Source organism: Myxocyprinus asiaticus, chromosome 40 (genome assembly GCF_019703515.2).
Source record: "Myxocyprinus asiaticus isolate MX2 ecotype Aquarium Trade chromosome 40, UBuf_Myxa_2, whole genome shotgun sequence".
NCBI classification, from domain to species: Eukaryota; Metazoa; Chordata; class Actinopteri; order Cypriniformes; family Catostomidae; genus Myxocyprinus; species Myxocyprinus asiaticus.
Window position 1 is genome coordinate 23,484,923 of NC_059383.1, and position 20,639 is coordinate 23,505,561.

At 39.9% G+C, this 20,639-nt stretch overlaps 1 protein-coding gene and 1 pseudogene across 2 annotated transcripts in view; one reads left to right on the forward strand and one right to left on the reverse strand.

Moving 5' to 3' along the window:
• The window catches only part of LOC127431350 (serine/threonine-protein kinase TAO1-like), a 32,517-nt gene extending 17,526 nt beyond the window's left edge, over positions 1 to 14,991 (forward strand). For both annotated transcript variants that reach the window (XM_051681768.1, XM_051681767.1), the window contains 7 exons: positions 1,436 to 1,672; positions 2,500 to 2,628; positions 6,017 to 6,220; positions 6,571 to 6,810; positions 7,095 to 7,307; positions 7,466 to 7,648; positions 9,440 to 14,991. In XM_051681768.1, the coding sequence (XP_051537728.1) occupies positions 1,436 to 1,672; positions 2,500 to 2,628; positions 6,017 to 6,220; positions 6,571 to 6,810; positions 7,095 to 7,307; positions 7,466 to 7,648; positions 9,440 to 9,979 (1,746 nt within the window). In that variant the 3' untranslated portion in view covers positions 9,980 to 14,991. The remainder of the gene's footprint in view (positions 1 to 1,435; positions 1,673 to 2,499; positions 2,629 to 6,016; positions 6,221 to 6,570; positions 6,811 to 7,094; positions 7,308 to 7,465; positions 7,649 to 9,439) is intronic.
• A 13-nt stretch (positions 14,992 to 15,004) lies between these two features.
• LOC127431353 (protein ABHD15-like) lies at positions 15,005 to 18,057 on the reverse strand (annotated as a pseudogene).
• Between the last annotated feature and the right edge of the window lie 2,582 nt (positions 18,058 to 20,639).

Below are 20,639 nucleotides of genomic sequence, written 5' to 3' on the forward strand. Positions count from 1 at the left end.
AAAAATTGTGGACTTCCACAAGTCTGGTTATCCTTGGGAACAATTTCCAAATGCCTGAAGGTACCACGTTCATCTGTACAAACAATAGTACGCAAGTATAAATACCATGGGACCACGCAGCCATCATACTGCTCAGGAAGGAGACGCATTCTGTCTCCTAGAGATGAACATAGTTTGGTGTGAAAGTGCAAATCAATCCCAGAACAACAGCAAAGGACCTTTTGAAGATGCTGGAGGAAACAAGTAGACAAGTATCTATATCCACAGTAAAACGAGTCCTGTATCGACATAACCTGAAAGACTGCTCAGCAAGGAAGAAGCCACTGCTCCAAAACCACCATAAAAAACCAGACTACAGTGTGCAAATGCACATGGGAACAAAGATCTTACTTTTTGGAGAAATGTCCTCTGGTCTGATGAAACAAAAATTTAACTGTTTGGCCATAATGACCATCGTTATGTTTGGAGGAAAAAGGGTGAGGCTTGCGAGCCAAAGAACACCATCCCAACTGTGAAGCATGGGGGTGGCAGCATCATGTTGTGGGGGTGCTTTGCTGCAGGAGGGACTGGTGCACTTCACAAAATAGATGGCATCATGAGGAAGGAAAATTATGTGGATATAAAGCAACATCTCAAGACATCAGGAAGGAAGTTAAAGCTACCAAATACTAACAAAGTGCATGTAAACTTCTGACCCACTGGGAATGTGATGAAAGAAATAAAAGCTGAAATAAATCATTCTACTATTATTCTGACATTTCACATTCTTAAAATAAAGTAGTGATCCTAACTGAGCTAAGACAGGGAATGTTTTCTACAGTTAAATGTCAGGAATAGTGAAAAACTGAGTTTAAATGTATTTGGCTAAGGTGTATGTGAACTTCTGACTTCAACTGTATTTAGCACTTACCAAGCGTAGAGCACAAGATGGATATCATTGAATTTGTGGCAGCCAAAAAATGTTCAATGAAGGAAAATCTCTGACTGTCAGAGTGATGGAAAGCATTTGAATTTTCCATCAATGTTTTTAAAATTTGTAAAAAGAAACTTTTTCAGTTACCACGGCCTTTTGTAATATGTAAGTAGTTTTTTCCATTTTGCGCGGGTGACTTTGGTCGATCTTTATCCGATCACAGTGGAGACACATTTTACTGCAAGGTGTAAATGCAATCCAGCCATAAAAATATCCAGTTTTTATCGGGATATGAAACGCATGTTAATGTAAGGTGTAAATGGGGCCATTTTCACAGATGAGTTTTTAAATGCCCCTCAACCCTAAACTGGTTGCCATCAAAATAATTCATGGTTTGCACCCAGTCTCGAGTTCTTGAAATGTTCAACATTCATGAAATGTTTTTTTGCTGCCATCTAATCATTTTCCTCTTCTTCACTTTTCCTCTATTTCCTTGTCTGTTTCTCCTCTTCGATCCTTCAGGTGACACGGCAGATGCAGGAACACGAGCAGGACTCTGAGCTGAGGGAGCAGATGTCTGGTTACAAGCGCATGAGACGGCAGCACCAGAAGCACCTTATGGCTCTGGAGAACAAGCTGAAAGCAGAGATGGATGAACACAGGCTGAGATTGGACAAAGAGCTGGAGGCCCAGAGAAACAGCTTTGCCACAGAGATGGAAAAACTGGTGAAAAAAAACCAAGCAGCCATGGAAAAAGATGTAAGCACACACAAGACATGGCACATGGTCTGCCCAAACCCAAATGCACACATTTGTTGGGCTGTTTCATTAACAAAGATTCTACTGAATGTAGGGATGTAACGGTGTCACGGTTTCCTGGTATACCACGGTTTTAAAAAGAGACGGTTATCAAACTCACTCGTATGTGTGTGCATGTGTGTGTGCATGCACAGGATGGGATATGTCTTTTGCGCACTTTGTATGGTGGAATTTAATAACCATCGTAGCTCAACAAGATCACCCGCGAGTGCAACAGCGGCATGAAAAGCGAACACTAGCTAAGTTTAAAGTTTAAACAGTTTAAAGTTTTTAAAAACTTGCCAGTCACAAGTCAGACACTTGTGGATGCGTGAGACAAACAGCGTATCCTGAAAATGATACAAATTCTGTTTTTATCTCGACTGTAAATCTGTATATTGTGTGAAAATATACAAAGAGCATAGAGATGTAGGCACAAAACAGTAGAAAAAGCTTTAATGTAATCATAAAGGGGGAGATCAAGATGACATGGGGATGTTTCTTGGCTGGCCCAGTGGGTCAGGTCCCACCACAGAAATGAATACATTTTTGATTAATATTTGTATTATGTGTCAGAAAAATATATATATTTCTTAAACATTTTATCTTTAAAAAAATAAAAAAATAAAAACTACAAATAATTTACAATGTTTTCAATATGCTGTAATAGCTTGCCCAATTGGGAAAGTAACAGTTCCGTCATCTGGCATGAAAATCTCTTACATTGGCAACTTATTGTTGAGCCCCTTGTTTGTCTTTTCTTATTTTATGAATGTTTTGCCCTGAAGGCCAAGTTATTTTCCACTGATGAGAAGAAGTTCCAACAGCACATTCAGGCCCAGCAGAAGAAAGAGCTCAGTAGCTTCCTGGAGTCACAGAAACGAGAGTACAAGCTACGCAAAGAGCAACTGAAAGAGGTATGTACATGTAAGAAGTGTTTAGGTACAGCTTTTTGTTCACCTACTAATTCACACTGAATAGTTCACCCAAAATTGAAAATTCTCTAATCATTTACTTACCCTCATGCCATGCCAGATGTGTATGACTTTCTTCTACTGAACACAGACAAAGGTTTTTAGAAGAATATCTCAGCTCTGCAGGTCCATTCAGTGCAAGTGAATGGTGGCCAGAACTTTACAGCTTCTAAATGACATAAACACAGCATATAAGTAATTCATATGACTCCAATGGTTTAATTCATATCTTCAGAAGAAATCTAAGAAGAAAAAATCAAAACTCCTTTTTCACTGTACATCTTGTCATTGCAGTCTCTAGGCACCATCGTGATTTCAAGCTCGATTACACTTCCTAGTGCTTGACGTTTGGTTCTGGGAAGTGTAATCGAGTTTGAAATTATGATCGCCAAGGAGACTGCTGACGTCAAGAGGTACAGAGAAAAAGTTTCATTTTGGTCTGTTCTCTTATAAAATTGATTGGATCCCTTCAGTAGACATAGACATTTTATGCGCCGATCACTGCTGCTGTAAGGCCCAAATAGCTAAAAACATTATTTCTGCTTTTACCTTAGGCAGTTCCCTAACAAATAAGCCATCTTAGATTTCCAGAACAGAATATGCCATCCAGCAGGAAAAGCATGCTAAATAAATCATCGGAATATATGTTATGGACTATCGATGATAAAACGTCATACATCACCGCAAAGGGGAGAATCTCAGCATTCTAATGACATTTAGATTGAGCTTCTAGTCCACTCAGAGGCCGAGATATTTGATTAAAAAACGGGGGTGGTGCATGAACTGAAAATTAGACTGAATGTGGGGAGGGGGGGGTCTGAAAAAAAATTAGTCCACAGTATGTTTACATGGTGAGCTTTTAAATTTGAGTGTGAAAAATGGCTGGTGGCAGCCCAAAAATGCTTCAGAGTTTCAATTACCTTTATGCGTCTTTATGTGCATTTTGGAGCTTCAAAGTTCTGGTCACCATTCACATTGCATTGTATGGACCTACAGAGCTATTTGGACTCAAGATGGCACCGAGTATGGCTGCTGCGTTGCGAGCTCCAACACAACATTGTAGTGTTTTGTTTACAATTCTTGGATGTTGTCTGCCTTATTGTCTACGACAGACAAACAATTTTGGACATTGGTTCTGCAATTACACACCGTAAACTGGACTTCAGATTCCTCAATGCCGACCCTCTGTTTACAAATGCACCAGTGGAGCCCTTTGTCTGGGCAGCCTGGCCGTGAAAACGCAAAAGGAAAAGGGGAAACAGAGCCGGCGTTCTCATCAGAGTAAGACGTCACGCAAATCGACCCCTGCTACCCAGTATTCTACTGGCAAATTTTCAGTCTCTGGACAACAAGCTCTGCGAGCTGAGAGCACGGATCTCTTTCCAACGAGAGACGAGGGACTGCTGCATTATCTGCCTTACGGAAACTTGGATGTCTGCTGAGATTCCAGATTCAGTCATTGAACCCGCAGGGTTCTCCGTGCACCGAGCGGACAGAGCGAAAAACCTCTCGGGTAAAAGCAGAGGTGGTGGTGTATGTTTTATGATCAACAAATCCTGGTGTGATCAGAGGAACGTACATTCGATCAAGTCTTTCTGCTCTCCTGATCTGGAATTTCTCATGCTTCTGTGTCGACCATTCTGGCTACCAAGGGAATTCACAGCGGTCATTATCACTGCTTTGTACATCCCGCCACAAGCCGACACAGACCGAGCACTCAAGGAACTGTATGGGATTATAAGCAAGCAGGAAACCGTGCACCCTGAGGCCGCGTTCATTGTGACCGGGGACTTCAATAAAGCCAGTTTCAAATCAGTCGCACCAAAATACCACCAACACATTAGTTTTAACACACGAGGGGACCGGGTTTTGGACCATTGCTACTCTCCCTTCCGGGACGGCTACAAATCCCTCCCCCGCCCACCATTTAGCAAATCGGACCACTCTTCCATTCTGCTTCTGCCCGCTTACAGGCAGAAACTGAAACAGGAAGCACCCACCCTCAGAACGATCCAGTGCTGGTCGGACCAATCGGACTCTACGCTACAAGACTGTTTTGATCACGCGGACTGGGAGATGTTCCGGTCCGCCTCTGACGACATCCTGAGATGGCTGAGGAAGTTTGGAATGAACCGCCACATCCTCACACGGTTCTACACCTGCACTGTAGAGAGCATCCTGACTGGCTGTATCTCCACCTGGTACGGCAATAGCACCGCCCACAACCGCAAAGCACTGCAAAGGGTGGTGCGAACTGCCAGACACATCATCGGAGGTGAGCTTCCCTCCCTCCAGGACATATATACCAGGTGGTGTGTGAAAAAAAAACTCGGAGGATCATCAGAGACTCCAGCCACCCGGGCCATGGGCTGTTCTCACTGCTACCATCAGGCAGGTGGTATCGCAGCATCAGGACCCGCACCAGCCGACTTCATGATAGCTTCTTCCCCCAAGCAATCAGACTTTTAAACACTTGATCTCCCATGATCAAAATACATCAGCACTGCACTTTATTACTCTTATATCTCACACCGGACTGTCATAAATTATATTATTTTTATATTATATTCTCTCTTAACAACACACTGGCAACTTACTATCAACCGACAGCCTGAATGTCAATACAGTACAATACAACCTACTGTACATTTTATATATACTATATATACTTTTATTGTATAATGTGTATTCTATATTGTGTATATTGTATACTGTACATTGTATGTTATTATTTGTATATTGTGATGTGTAATTATGTGTATATTAGATTTTAAATTGTGTTGTAAATCTGATGTTTATTGTAAATTGGTATTTGTATATTGTGATATGTGTAATTATGCGTATATTAGATTTTAAATTGTGTTGTAAATCTGATGTTTATTGTAAATTGGTATATGTCCGTCACTGTCACGACTACTATGTTGCTTGGAACTGCACCCAAGAATTTCACACACAATTGCACTTGTGTATATGGTTGTGTGACAATAAAAGTGATTTGATTTGAGATTTTCCTCTAAAAATCTTCGTTTGTGTTCTGCAGAAGGAAGAAACATCACAGCGGTTGATTGACAGGTAGAACTTTCAGCGTAGAATTCCTTGGTTTCACCAGACTTGCGCTTGGGGAGTCAAAAAATCTATCAGATTGGCCTGCCCACTTTCATGTGTATATGCCATTATAATGGATGCTATGCCCCTGAATGTAGCCCTAGTACTTGTAAAATAAAAACAAGTATGACATAAAGTAGACTATGATGGAAATTTTGCAACTCTGGATAAAGAGTTTTTCTAATGCAACCTCTGCTCTCAATTATGTTTTTCACACTGTGTTCAGGAGCTCAATGAGAACCAGTCCACCCCTAAGAAGGAGAAGCAGGAGTGGCTGTCAAAGCAGAAGGAGAACTTTCAGCACTACCAGGCAGAGGAGGAGGCCAACCTGCTCCGCCGACAGCGGCAGTACCTGGAGCTCGAGTGTCGCCGCTTTAAACGGCGAATTCTAATTGCAAGACACAATGTGGAGCAGGACCTTTTACGGGAGGTAATGTCACTTTTCTAATAACTGTAACATGTATATTTTGCTCAGATTATTGTGATGAACTACACCTGTGTGAAATTGAGGGAGACTGACTTCATGTGTCCAATAAAATCACCTTGAGAACAAGTTAAATGTAATTGGGAAAAAAGTGCTCCGAAAAGTGAAGTTAGGACTGAGAAAAGGACTAGCATATTTTTTTTTCTCGGTTGCCATGTGACACTAAGGGTGACATAAAAATTGTCCAAAAGCATCAGAAGACGTAAATGTTCCCTTTCAATTGTATTGCACCTTTCGTTTCTGCTCTCCAGATCATTTAGACCTTTGAACTCTCTGTCTGTTCTTTCTTGATTCAGGAGCTCAATAAGCGTCAGACACAGAAAGATCTTGAACACGCCATGCTCCTACGCCATCATGAGTCCATGCAGGAGTTGGAGGTGAGGCAGCTGGGTACCATTCAGAAGATGCGTACAGAGCTGATCCGCCTGCAGCACCAGACGGAGCTCACCAACCAGCTGGAGTACAACAAACGCAGAGAGCGAGAGCTGCGCAGAAAACATGTCATGGAGGTCCGACAACAGCCCAAGAGCCTTAAGGTATGTGGTGCATAAAGGGCCATTGTCTTGTGGTTATGCTGAAAAACTCTTAAACGGATAGTTTACCCAAAAATTAGAATTTTATCGGCACTTACCCTCATGCTGTTCAAAGCCAGTATGAATTTCTTTATTCTGTAGTGCATACTTTTTTGTATTTTTGGGTTTTTTTGCATACTAGTTTAGTGTACACTACCGAGTTAATGCAAGTGTTGTTGTGTAGCAATTTCTTTTCACTTCCTGATGGTCTCATGGATCTCGCCTGCCTCTTCTGTTATCTGCACTAGTCCAAAGAGCTGCAGATCAAGAAGCAGTTCCAAGACACGTGTAAGATTCAGACACGACAGTACAAGGCCCTGCGTAACCACCTTCTGGAGACCACGCCCAAGTCTGACCACAAGCTTGTGCTGAAGAGATTGAAGGAGGAGCAGACCAGAAAATTAGCCATCCTTGCTGAGCAGTACGACCATTCCATCAATAACATGCTCTCCACACAAGCTGTGAGTGTCCTACCTTTACCGGAAAAGTGCTATTTATGTAAATTGTACAGGTTTCAAGAGTGAAAGTGGCTATAGGTAGTAAAAATAACCTTTGTTTAACATTGCATTCTCCATCTTTTAATGCTAAATGTAACCTCACATTCTGTCTTGCTCTTCAGTTGCGTTTGGATGAGGCACAAGAGGCTGAGTGTCAGGTGCTAAAGATGCAGCTGCAACAGGAGCTGGAGTTACTGAATGCCTATCAGAGCAAGATCAAGATGCAGACTGACGCGCAGCACGACCGTGAGAGGAAAGAGTTGGAGCAAAGGGTCTCGCTGCGAAGAGCTCTACTTGAGCAGAAGGTATTTTATCTTATAAATGTAAATCTAAGTATCCCTCTACCTGAGACCAATTTATATTTAAAGGTTTTAAAGGACTGATCCCAGTTGCAGAAACCCCTGAATGATAATTCTAAGGGGACTATCACCCTCAGGGTTCCCGCAGATCCTTAAAAAGTCTTAGTGTCTTAAATCCAGTTTTCCAAAATTGGAGGTAATAAAGTCTTTAATATCTTAATATTAATATCAAAAGTCTGAAATATAATTTTAAGAGTGGAAAGACAGTAATTTTCACATGACCTAATGTGATTATAAAACTTCAAAAGAATACGGTTTAATTAAAATGTGGCACTGTTGTATTTTCTCAAAGCACGCATGAGCTTGTGAGTGTTTTCAGCTGTTGCTGAGCAGTTTGCAATCATTAGGCCATATCGGAAGTATACTTAATTTAACTGTGAGCACATACACAGATGGTTGGCGCATGCACGCTTCGACTGCTATGAGATACAGGATTATTTCTCTTCAGGAGTTTAGGCGCATAAAGATTTATACACGAGTTATACAGATGCAGATATCTACTAACCTCACACGCATGTTCTTGAAGTGCACATCCACTGTTGTTGTTTACACCTTCGCCTCCTGTTGTTAAATGGTGATTACATCATGCAATTCTTTGTGAAATCAACAGCTCAACGATGAGTGTTGCCACCTTTTGGACCCACTTATAGACCATTTAAAGCATGTAAACAATGACAAAGGAATTAGAACGCAACTATTCCTTAAGCACTTCCGGTATCATTATACATTCCCACTTGCACATGAGCATGCGCCATTCTGTTATATGTCCTATTATTTGTATGTCTATTTATACTCTTACCTTGTTTTATATTCTGTCTCACTGTAATGTTCTGTGTGCACTTGTTACTCCTATCACCCAAAAAAATTCCTTGTGTACGTGAGAACACTTGGCAAACTTATAATTAGCTATACGTATCCAGCCGTCTCGCTTCACTGAAGCGGTTTGTGCATCCATTTGTCATTGCTTTTTCAGAGATCTAAGCACTTGAATTTCCATTAGTTCCAGTCATCCAGCCACTTAACAACATGGTCCACCATTTTAATGACATTTTATGACAATCGTGTTAGCGTTAGTACCGTTAATTGTGTTAAAATCACTTTGAATGAAGCACCTCCCGCTGTTGTTTTCATTCCATTTCAGGAGTGATCATCCACTGTGAGAGCTTTGAAAGGCTAAAAGGTGCAGTGCTCAAAAATAAGGGTCATTCGGAACTCACTTTTTTTAAGTCATTGTTATTGAAAAATCTGTTTGAAGTGATCTTACAATATCATGATCGTTCTCCCTTTAAAGTGCCCTTTGGAATGTGATATATCCCGTTTAAGTTCGACAACTAGCAGGAAATGTTCAAAAAAACAAAAAGATGTCTCTTGCTTAAACCGGCTTGAAATGGTCTGTAAGTGCAACTAATACTACACATTCAGAGTACGCACAGTTAGAAAAATCGAGCCGCATGCGTTCAGTGCTCAAACAATCTGCTGATGACGAAATTTGCATCACGCATCCTTTACACAGATGCCTAGCATTCGTGTCTGACCGAAGTATACTTTGGGCTTTTCTCTCATGATGTGTTGTAAATGTTTAGAAGAAATCAGTTTGACAAAGTTAATAAGATATTTCAATTGAAACTATTTTTTGGTTTTCAGATCAATAATATTATTAATAATGCACTTGGAAGTTTGGCTAGCATGCTGGTTTGTGTATTTTCCCTTAAAAGTATCTTTGCTGTTTCTTGTTAGATTGAAGAGGAGATGGTTGCTCTACAGAACGAGCGCTCAGAGCGCATCCGTAGTCTCTTGGAGAAACAGGCTCGGGAGAGCGAAGCTTTCGACTCTGAAAGCATGCGTCTGGGCTTCAGCAACATGGTGCTTTCCAGCTTGGCTTCGTCCGATGGCCACAGCCACAGCTTCCCTGGGGCACAGAGTAGCTGGGGCTCCCAGCACGGTGCAAGCTCTCAGGGGTCACACTGGGGAGGTGGCTCAATCAGCGGAGGGCAGCATGGTGGCAGCCAGCAAGGTCACCACCACCATCATTACCACCCAGGCCAGAGCAGCTCTATCCAGCAGCCCTGGGGTCACGGCCTGTCTTCGGGCGGGCCACCTCCCTGGGGGCACCATGGGTCTGAGGGCAGTCAGCGCCCGAGCGGGGGAGGTGGTGGGCTACGGAACAGTACCCAGGCGATAAGGCGGCCCTCAGGGGGCCGCAGTGAGCAGGGGATGAGCAGGAGCGCCAGCATTGCCTCTCAGATTTCCAATGGCTCGCACCTGTCCTTCACGTAAGACCGCCCGCTGCTCTCCCACAACACCCATCTTACAATGACCCTGAAAGCCATAGGGGAAGGGATACAGGGGCACCATGGTCAAAGGAGGACCTGGAGGGTAAAAAACATTCTGCTTGCAGTCCTCTGTTTTTCTCACTTTTCTACCCACTCCTTTATTTTTGTCCTCTGAATTTATTTTATATACCTAGTAAGCACAAGAAGTAATCCATTGTAGTTCCACTTATAAGGATGTCAGCCAGAAGGGCACGTAAAAGGTTCTGGCTGGATTTTTCTTCAAAAATCAAACTTAAGATTGAACTTCAGATGACTTTTTGAAGTCGTTTTGTGGTGATATTAATATGATGAATTTAGAGAGGTTTCTGTTTTAGTTTGATATGAGAAAGTCAGTGATGGTGAGATTTAATATATGAATGCTGTGTATTGCCTCTCACAGGTGAGAGGAAGAACTCTGGGGACTGTATGTAAGGATTTTTATCATGGTCTTATTAGCAGGTAGTTTCGGCTGTTTGTTGTTCAGGGAGAGTGGGTGTGGAGTACTTATTTCCTTCCTTAGAAATATAGATACAAAAGTAAACCATTGCAGTTATATAGAATATATACATATGTATATGTATATAGACAGTATTCTCTACATACAGTTGAAGTCAGAAGTTTACATTCACTTAGGTTGAAGTCATTAAAAAAAATTTTTTAACTACTCCACAGATTTAATATTAGCAAACTATAGTTTTGGCAAGTTGTTTAGGACATCTACTTTGTGCATGACACGAGTACATTTTCCAACAATTGTTTACAGACAGATTGTTTAACTTTTAATTGACTATATCACAATTCCAGTGGGTCATAAGTTTACATACACCAAGTTATCTGGAAAATTCCAGAAAATTATGTCAAGCCTTTAGACAGTTAGCCAATTAGCTTCTGATAGGAGGTGTACTGAATTGGAGGTGTACCTGTGGATGTATTTTAAGGCCTACCTTCAAACTCTGTGCCTCTTTGCTTGACATCATGGGAAAATCTAAAGAAATCAGCCAAGACCTCAGAAACAAAATTGTGGATCTCCACAAGTCTGGTTCATCCTTGGGAGCAATTTCCAAATGGCTGAAGGTACCGCATTCATCTGTACAAACAATAGTACGCAAGTATAAAGACCATGGGACCACACAGCCATCATACCGCTCGGGAAGGAAATGCATTCTGTCTCCTTGAGATGAATGTAGTTTGGTGCGAAAAGTAAAAATCAATCCCAGAACAACAGCAAAGGACCTTGTGAAGATGCTGGCGGAAACCGGTAGACAAGTATCTATATCCACAGTAAAACAAGTCCTATATCGACATAACCTGAAAGACTGCTCAGCAAGGAAGAAGCCACTGCTCCAAAACCGCCATAAAAAAGCCAGAATACAGTTTGCAAGTGCACATGGGGACAAAGATCTTACTTTTTGGAGAAATGTCCTCTGGTCTAATGAAGCAAAAATTGAACTGTTTGGCCATAATGACCATTGTTATGTTTGGAGGTAAAAGGGTGAGGCTTGCGAGCCGAAGAACACCATCCCAACTGTGAAGCATGGGGGTGGCAGCATCATGCTTTGCTGCAGGAGGGACTGGTGCACTTCACAAAATAGATGGCACCATGAGGAAGGAAAATTATGTGGATATATTGAAGCAAAATCTCAAAACATCAGCCAGGAAGTTAAAGCTCGGTCACAAATGGGTCTTCCAAATGTATAAAAACCCCAAGCATACCCCAAAGTTGTGGCAAAATGGCTTAAGGACAAGAAAGTCAAGGTACTGGAGTGGCCATCACAAAGCCCTGACCACAATCTGATAGAAACTTTGTGGGCAGAACTGAAAAAGCATGTACGAGCAAGGAGGCCCACAAACCTGACTCCGTTACACCAGTTCTGTCTGGAGGAATGGGCCAAAATTCCAGCAACTTATTATGAGAAGATTGTGGAAGGCTACCCGAAACATTTGACCCAAATTAAACAATTTATAGGTAATGCTACCAAATACTAACAAAGTGTATGTAAACTTTTGACCCACTGGGAATGTGATGAAAGAAAGAAAGAAAAGCTGAAATAAATAATTATCTACTAGTATTCTGACATTTCACATTCTTAAAATAAAGTAGTGATCCTAACTGACCTAAGACAGGGAATGTTTTCTATGATTAAATGTCAGGAATTGTGAAAAACTGAGTTTAAATGTATTTGGCTAAGGTGTATGTAAACTTCTGACTTCAACTGTACATATAAGTATATATACATATACAACACCCATAGATTATATAAACTAGGTTGGATACCAGAATGTGAAAGAATCAAGCTTTACAGTGCACTTGATTTTGTTTAGTTTAGCTTAAACAAATGCAGAAGGTGATATTAATTAACACAAAGCACTAATGTTTTAAAATGTGTTAAACAGTATGCTTTACTTTTTTTGTGCCACAATACATTTTAGCTGTGAAAATATACTGTGAAATTCCAAGACATTAGCTGCCAGGATTGTATATTTTGAATGATTATCTTATGATGGCTGTAATTGTTAAGAATGAATAAGGGACCCATGTATGTCACCTTGCATTGCCATCCTTCCACAGGTCCAGACAGCCAAAAACACAAGTCTGGGGATAGAGAGTAGGGTGCCATTTTGCTTTTAAAACATGAGAATAAAGCCTAAAATACTGCTTTTCAATCACAGTGAATGTATTAACAAATCTTATCTTTCTATTGGCCAAAAGCACATGGATGGGCAAGTGTTTTAATGTGGAGATATTTTAGAGGATTTTAAAAGTAGGGGTTTTGCTGTCTTGGGTTGTATACATGGGTGAATCTAAGTAAACTCATAAAATAATGTCAAAAAGCAAAAAAATAAATAAAAAATAAAAAATAATATGATCTTAAAGACTTCTGCAAAACAAAATTTCTTATTTTTATTTTTTTACTTTTGTGAAATATGACCTCCATTTTTTTTTTTTTTTATATGAGATTCACCCAAATAGAGTGGGGAAAAAAACAGCAGGATTTTGCATATGTACATGAATGTAAAAGCATGTCAGCATACCTCCTGAATAACAGTATGGCAAGAGATGTTCCAGTATATTAATGTTAATTTTAGTCATTTGATTTAGAGATGCCAAAGTTAACAATCACAACTATGCAAGAGGAGAATAGCCTGTCCTGTTCACTTTTGTGTTTTTACCTCTTTATTCTGCAAACTTTCATTGCAAATCTGAGCTTAATGTCACAGAAAAGCACTTTACAATCTCTTTCTAACCTTCCACTTTATTGATCACTACAATCCAATACGAGCAGGTCTCCTGAACCTCTGGTGCCCCCTCCTCCCCTTTCTCAGCCTGGGTTTCACAAGAGTGTGTTGTGTGGATTTCAAGGGTGGGGAGGTCTGGGTTGGGCAGGCTTGAGACCACTGAATGTTTTTGTTGGGCGGGTGGGCGCCGCTGCTGTTGTCCCTGCAATGCCTTTGTCTCTTCCACGTCCACCCCAGAGCCCCGGTGACTGCTGCCTGACTTCCACCCTCCAACTGAACACTTACCACATCATGTAGAAAAAGTGAGAAAACTACAAGGAAAAAGGTCAGAAATAGATACTAAAACATTGTTATGGTGGAAGGGTATATAGTCAGGAGACTGCTTTAAGTGGGATGTATAGGAACAAGTTTGTGTATATTGTATATTTAGAAATTTGAATAAATGGAAATCAAGAGTCAAACCCAAGTTAAATTAGACAAAAAGGTAATTGCTTGAATGTGAAGAAAAAAACAACAACAACAACAACAAAAAAACAACTTGGTTTATAATATTGATTATTTAAAAAGGAAAAAAAAGATATATATACAGTATATACACAAAGCATATTCTCAGAAGTGTCAAGCAAAGCCAAACCCCCTGCAATTAGACTTCTCTTTATCTGGACTGTTCCATTGTCATCTCTTTGCTTCTTGTGGTCTTTGCTTTCAAAGGTGTAAATTACCATATTCACCAGTTCCAGTACTCATGTTCTGTTATCTCTGAACCAGCAGAGTGGAATTTAATCTTCTGAAATTTAAGTCATTTTTTTAGTTTCATTCAAAACATATAACTGCCAACATGCTGATCACAGAATGGATTCCAGGACCTTGGTGCAGTAGCCTTTCAGATTTAACATTGTTTTATATTGGACTACATTCTGTTTGAGAGATTGAATCATGCTCTTGGTCATATAGAGCACAATTGTCCTCCCTTAACCATCTTGCTTGGCACACTGCTGGTATATGCATGGAATTACAGATTACATGAAATGCCATGAAGCTTTCTCAGTCTACAAGTATAAGCAACTGAGCCAATCTTGGGCCAAATGTAACAAATTATCATGGCCATGACATCTTCTGAAACTTGCCAATTATTTAGTCAGATTCTTTAAGTACTTTAATTGAATCACTGGACCCAAGGAGCAGCCATAGACTCAAAATGTCATAACAGCAGCTTTGCTTTTTGAAAGTGACATTCAGGTCACAGTCATTCTCCCATAGTTTATGCCTGAATGACAAAGCAGGATCATGCAGTATGTTTGAAAAGAGAGAGAGAGATGTGCCCTTATATTAAAGAGAGTCGATTTCTTTGAAAGCCCTTATCCTTTTTATTGACCCTTTAAAGCGTGAAAATAATGGGATGAGTAATAATTGGGGGTACATCTCTTTACCTTGCGTTTACCAGTATTCCATCTGTTTTGTTTTGATGGCCATTGTCTCCTTTTTCCTGCTTCAACATTACCGTAACAATCCATCTATAACCTGTATTAAAATGTATAGATTGTGAAAAAACTGAATGTTGGAGAGGTTACAAAAATTGTTATAACAAAACAAAAATAAAATCTTATAACATGTTAATTAAATTGTACAAAAAAATCTGAAAACTTAAGGGGACAAATGTAATGTTTTGTTTGTAATTACTCCTTTTGTTGGCAGAGGGCTACTGGACAAACAATCAACTGTAATAAAGTAATTTTAGTACATCTTGGTCCTGTTTTTTTTTTTTCTTCATTTGTATGTTTTAATACATTGTGTGCATATAAATAATGTAAGCCTAAAAAGTGTAGTTATGCAGATGTTATCTTTTCTGTGCTTCTATTTCCTGATCGAGGTTCAGGTTGATTACCAGTATTGGTTCCTTTGATAATTTTCAAACAAAAAGCTTTTAAATTCAGGATAAGATAACGAATCCAAAAGCTCTTTTGTGGTATCGTCTTCACTACATCTTAAAACATTAATGCATTCAGCGAGTTCCCTATCATGCTCCTAGTGATTTGTTTGTTGAAGTAAAATTGAATCCCTAAAAATAGCATCTAATGGTAATCAACATGATTAAGGCCCTGCCAGTCAGTGTCCTTTTGTCTATCAATAAGTGTCCTCTCACTAGGAGATCCAGAACATTTAGCTCCTTTTCTATTTATACAGTGAAATAAGCCCAGGTTTTTCTCCTGAACAAACTAAAGAACCCTAGATGAACAGAGTTTACATTATACTACACACAGCGTCCTTTTAACATTAGTTTGTTGAGATGACTACATAGAAGGCTGAGTCAGTCGAGTGGACGACACATCAGGAGGTAAGCTGTTGATGCTGTCTTAGATTTTATCAAGCTGGCTGTAAAACTGGTTCAGTAGTGTACTTTTCCTTTCTACTGTTATGCATTTTTAACGTTAAGATGGTAACCTATCTAGCTACAATCTTAATTTACAATTGTAAACAAAGAACATCACTTTCAAACCACACCTGTAATTAGTTTTAAACAATCATCAATGATTTTTGACTAGCCAATTTCGAACACAAGAACAAAAGCATCTGTGCATTTTGTCTTTTTTTTTTCTGCCAAATTTACAGAAGCCAAAAAGAGCTTTATGTTCATCCTTCTGTGGTGTTCTCCTTCCCACTCCTTTAAACATAAAAGGAATGCTTCTTTTCTCCTTTTGTTTCATACTTTTCCCAATTGATGGCACATCATGTTTCTTAAAGACGTTTTGTGCCTTCGGTAGTAAGTTCACCAATCTGGAATCTCATGCTCCTAGAATACCACCTATTGCTCTCACTCAGCGAGTGTAGGATCTGTTCCATGTAAAATCCTCCTGCTCTTCTTCAAATGTTAATATATCAGAGGGAGTTGAGATCTGTCATCTTCGTGAACTTAAGATGGGCCTTTCTTTCCTCAACAAGGTTGATCTCCTGGAAAACACAGCACTGGAGCTATGCCTCAGGCTGTGAACTCCATCCTTGAACCCTTTCTTCTCCTCTACTCCAGTGAATTCAGCAACCACCTGGAAATATTCCAGCACTGCAGAATGGCTCCAGGAAGTCATACCACCATGTTTATTCTTATGCATAAAGCTGCAATGACCTCACTTGTCTGTTAGGGCCTAGCAGACAAGGAAGGGCTATTTTGAAAAAGTGCTTCAGGTAGAGTGAAGATAGGTGGCATAAGAGGGTCATCTTTGCTACACAAACAGAGCACTGGCACTGCCACTTCATCTGCATCTCGCAGAGGTTCATTCCTCTCCCAGTAACTTGCCAAGTCCAGCTTAACTGATAGTCTTGAATTATCCTTTCCAGCGTGGTCCACTGTTTCGGACATGTTGTGATATGAATACATAACAGTACAGAACATGAATTCTTCCATATCTTTCAAGGATTTGCAGTGTAGAATTTTTGAAACATCCATCACAGAGCTCAAAGCAGTTGCATACCTGTGGACCAGGTCAAATGTTCACAGTGTTACAATGGCTTAAATTGGTTTGCAGTTTTCTATTGCTGTCACTCAGTAATTTTACATACACAGTTAAAATAAAGCTTTAGCAGGTTTTTGCATAGTCGACTGAAAGGTCCTGCTACTTTTAAATTATATAAATGTTGCTTATAAATGCTGCTTTAAACTACAAGTAACTGATGTTGGCTTAGGTCATAGAGAGTTACTGCAAAGTTTAGTTCCAACACAAATCAAACAGATTTGCCTGTAATTATCAACTAATCCTGTACATCTTGACTAGCTCATTCAGGTGTGTTTGATTAGGGGTGGAACTAAACTATGCAGGACGTTCACCTTCTAGGGCTGGACTTGAATACCTCTGACTTACAACATGCATTCGTCTGAATTTGTGCCTAATTGCCTACCTGTTTATTTGAAGCTTCCGGTAAATGAGGGCCATCCAATGATAGAGCCAAGGTAGTTTGTACTCAAACCAGAGTTGTCCATGAAACACAGGAGAGATGCATGCAGCAGCCATCAGGTCGGATGATGAACCACATTCCTCCAGATATGACAGCAGCAAGCCGGATCCGGAGCCCTCACTGATTGCAAGCAGAGTTGAGGATGGATGGTGGCTCCGCAAGTACGCTACAGCCTGCAAAAGACCAGATGGATTTCCAAATTCCTGGTAGCGTGGAGTGGTCAGAGGGCAGCCACCATGACCACGACGATGGAACACTACAGGATAAAAACCCTGCTGCAAAGCCTGGTGGCACAATCTGAGCAAGTGCGGTGTCATTAGGCCCAAAGCATTGGGAATTAGAATGACAATTGCTGGATTGCTAGAGTGTAGGCCAAGAACTCTTCCTCCTGGTTGAAGTAACTTTTTGGCCTGAGCTTGTTGGTCCATCAGACCAACAGCCCAGTCTAGGGCCACAATGCCTCCATCCTGGAGCAGAAGGTGGTCTCTTGTAAAGCGAACTCCTCCTCGTACTTTGGTGCCTTCCTTTGTGGGCTACATGAGATTGGTGATTATCTGAAGATAAGGGTCACTCTGAGGCCATGTTGCCAGTGGAGGCTGTGTTAAAGCATAACAGTGCCTCTTCAGGTGGTTGGCCAGGGCTGTAGGTTTACAGATCAGTTTGACCTTTTGCCTGCTGTTCTTCAAATGACTCTGGAACCAAGTATGGGAGTTTCAGAAGTCTACAGACCATAATCCACATACAGTGACCGAACAGTTGAACAGTTCTTTTTGCAAGGCAACGAATCCAGTTGCATTGAAGCAGAATGGTAATCAGGAACAGAAGCAGAGAAGGAAGCAGGAAGAAGTAGTCCCACATTTCTATAATGTAAAAAGACTTGCTCCCAAATCTCTTGCCAGCAGGCCTAAGTCAAGATGGACAGTGAGCACTCCTTACTCCTTGCCGTACCAAAGGTAAGCAATGGTTTTCTCTGCAGCGAGCAAGTGGAACTCGAAAGATCTTTAAACCACATGTTCTGTCCAAATTTCACTAGTGAGTCCACCTAAATGGACTTGCACCTCCTCCTCTACCCATTGCAAACATGATTGCTCCCCCCTCCTCCAGAAATCAATAACAATTCTTTTATCCACTGACTATGGCTAAAAATAGTAAGTAGTCTAATTACCAACTAATGGAGTTTTTTTTTTTTGCCACTTGAGTGTCAGAGATTTGAACAATTCGTTCTGTTACTGCTATTGGACCCCAATTCAGGGGTTGTAGAGGTGGAATACATTGAAGATTGACCATTATGAGCCCACTATCGATATCTGAAAGGTAAGAGAACTTGAGGATATTTTACCCAAACCATTCCTCTTTGCTCCTGGGTTGTTTATATACCACAAAAGAGTTAAGGAAAGGACCTATTGAGTATGTGCCCACTGCATAGGAATAAATGATCTAGTCGCAGGCAGATAACTCATGGCAAATGGGAGGTCTGTGTGTGTGTGTGTAGTTTTATCAGCAAGTGACAATGCATGCAACAATGAAAAACATTTTTGTACAAAAAAAAAAGTTTTATTCAAACCATAATACTCACAAATTATCCTCTACATAAAACAGAAAATAATGTCTTTTGGTTTTGTTATTGTCATTTTTCATGTTTTGTCTAGAATAATATTTACATTTTGAAATGTTACACAGAAGCCACATGAGTTTTAATTGTGTTGGTCAAAGCTGGAAGGGCAAGGGCGTGTAAAGTGACAGGTAATCAGCATTGTAAGAGCCAATAATGCAAGCACTCCTCACAGAAGAGGGACAATTGGGGACATGCTCTCTGTGCAAACATTCTTTTGTCATTTTGTCCAGTTAGATTTAAAAATTACGTTTTGATTATTAGATTTGGATTATACAAACATGTGGAAATTAATTGTAAAGGTTTGCCCTGAAGCTATAGACAACTGGCAAGAAATAGTTCACGCAAAAATGAAAAGGATGCCATTATCTAATACCCACGTTTCATGCCAAACCTGTATTCTTTTTCTTCACATTTACATACAATGAAAGTTCATGTGCATTAGGTGGTCAAGCTCCAAAAAGTGCAAAAAAAAGTACCAAAATTGTGGTCAAGTTGAAGTTGTTATTTGCTGAAAAGCTTCTTCCACAACTCTCAAATCTCATAGCGTTTGATTCAAAACATTCAAGTGTGTTGCCACGAAATAAGTCATAAGACAGTTTACAGTGATGCTGTTTGATGTCATTGATGTCAAACCAGCTGCGATGTCTTGAGGCAGGTTTGAGCATGCACAAGAGCAAACGAAATGTAATTATGAGACTTTTAACAAAAAAAAAAAAAACAAGACTACCTGGAATATATCTTATGACCACTTTTTTGGTACTTCATATTACTGTCATTTTTGGAGCTTGACAGCCCCAGTTCACATTCACTTTCATTGTATAGAACAGAGTTGTTTGGACATTCTGCTAAACAACTAATTTTGTGTTCAACTGAAAAAGAAAAAGACAACCATACAGCTTTCAAACTACATAAAGGTGAGTAAATTATGTCAGAATTTTCATTTTTAGGTGAATTATTCCTTTAAGATGAAATGGCAATAACTGACGTGCATTACTCTTACAGAGTTTCCTAATGTCCTGACAAATCATAGTCATGTCATATATCTTGCTTGGCCAGAATTGACCAAATAAGAGCTACATATACTACTATCTGATCCCAGGTCCTGGGGCCTCATGTATAAATCTCTGCTTAGATTTCTTCCTAAAAGTGTGCGTAAGCACATAAGTCAGATTTTGCATATGCACAAAAAGAAAAATCTGATTTATAAAACCGTATGTACTCCAGAGCCTGCGCATAGTTCCCTTAATAAATCCCAGGAAGATTGTGCATACATGTGCACTATTCATTCCCCACCCCATCTCCTCCCCAAATAACCATATATGGAGTGTACAATGCCTGTTTTTACTATGCATATCCTCATCTGCATACAATTACTATATGCATTTCAGCATCCAGACACGTGATTACTGCATTTAAAGGTACGAGAAACTGTATAAGAGATGAGACTTTAATGTCACATGCGCCCAAAGGTTAGATGCTGCACCATGAAGAAACATTATTTATTAAGATATGAACTTGTTTTCAAAGAATATATCTTGAATATCCCTTGGAAAATGTTTTTATCTTTGCAGACATAAATCTAACCTAAGCAATTTTGCTTCTCAGAAAACCTTTTAAGTCGTTTTAAGGGTGTTTTTATTGAGAAGTTAAATATTTAGTACTGGAAACAAAAACAAAAAATATTAAAATTATTTGTGCAGAATTGTCTGCTATCATCGGATTACTAAGATTTTATATTTGACTGGTAATTTATATATATATTTTAAAAAAACAGCTGAACAGCAAATGTACTTTTCATAATGTTTTTTATCAGACTAGAACGAGC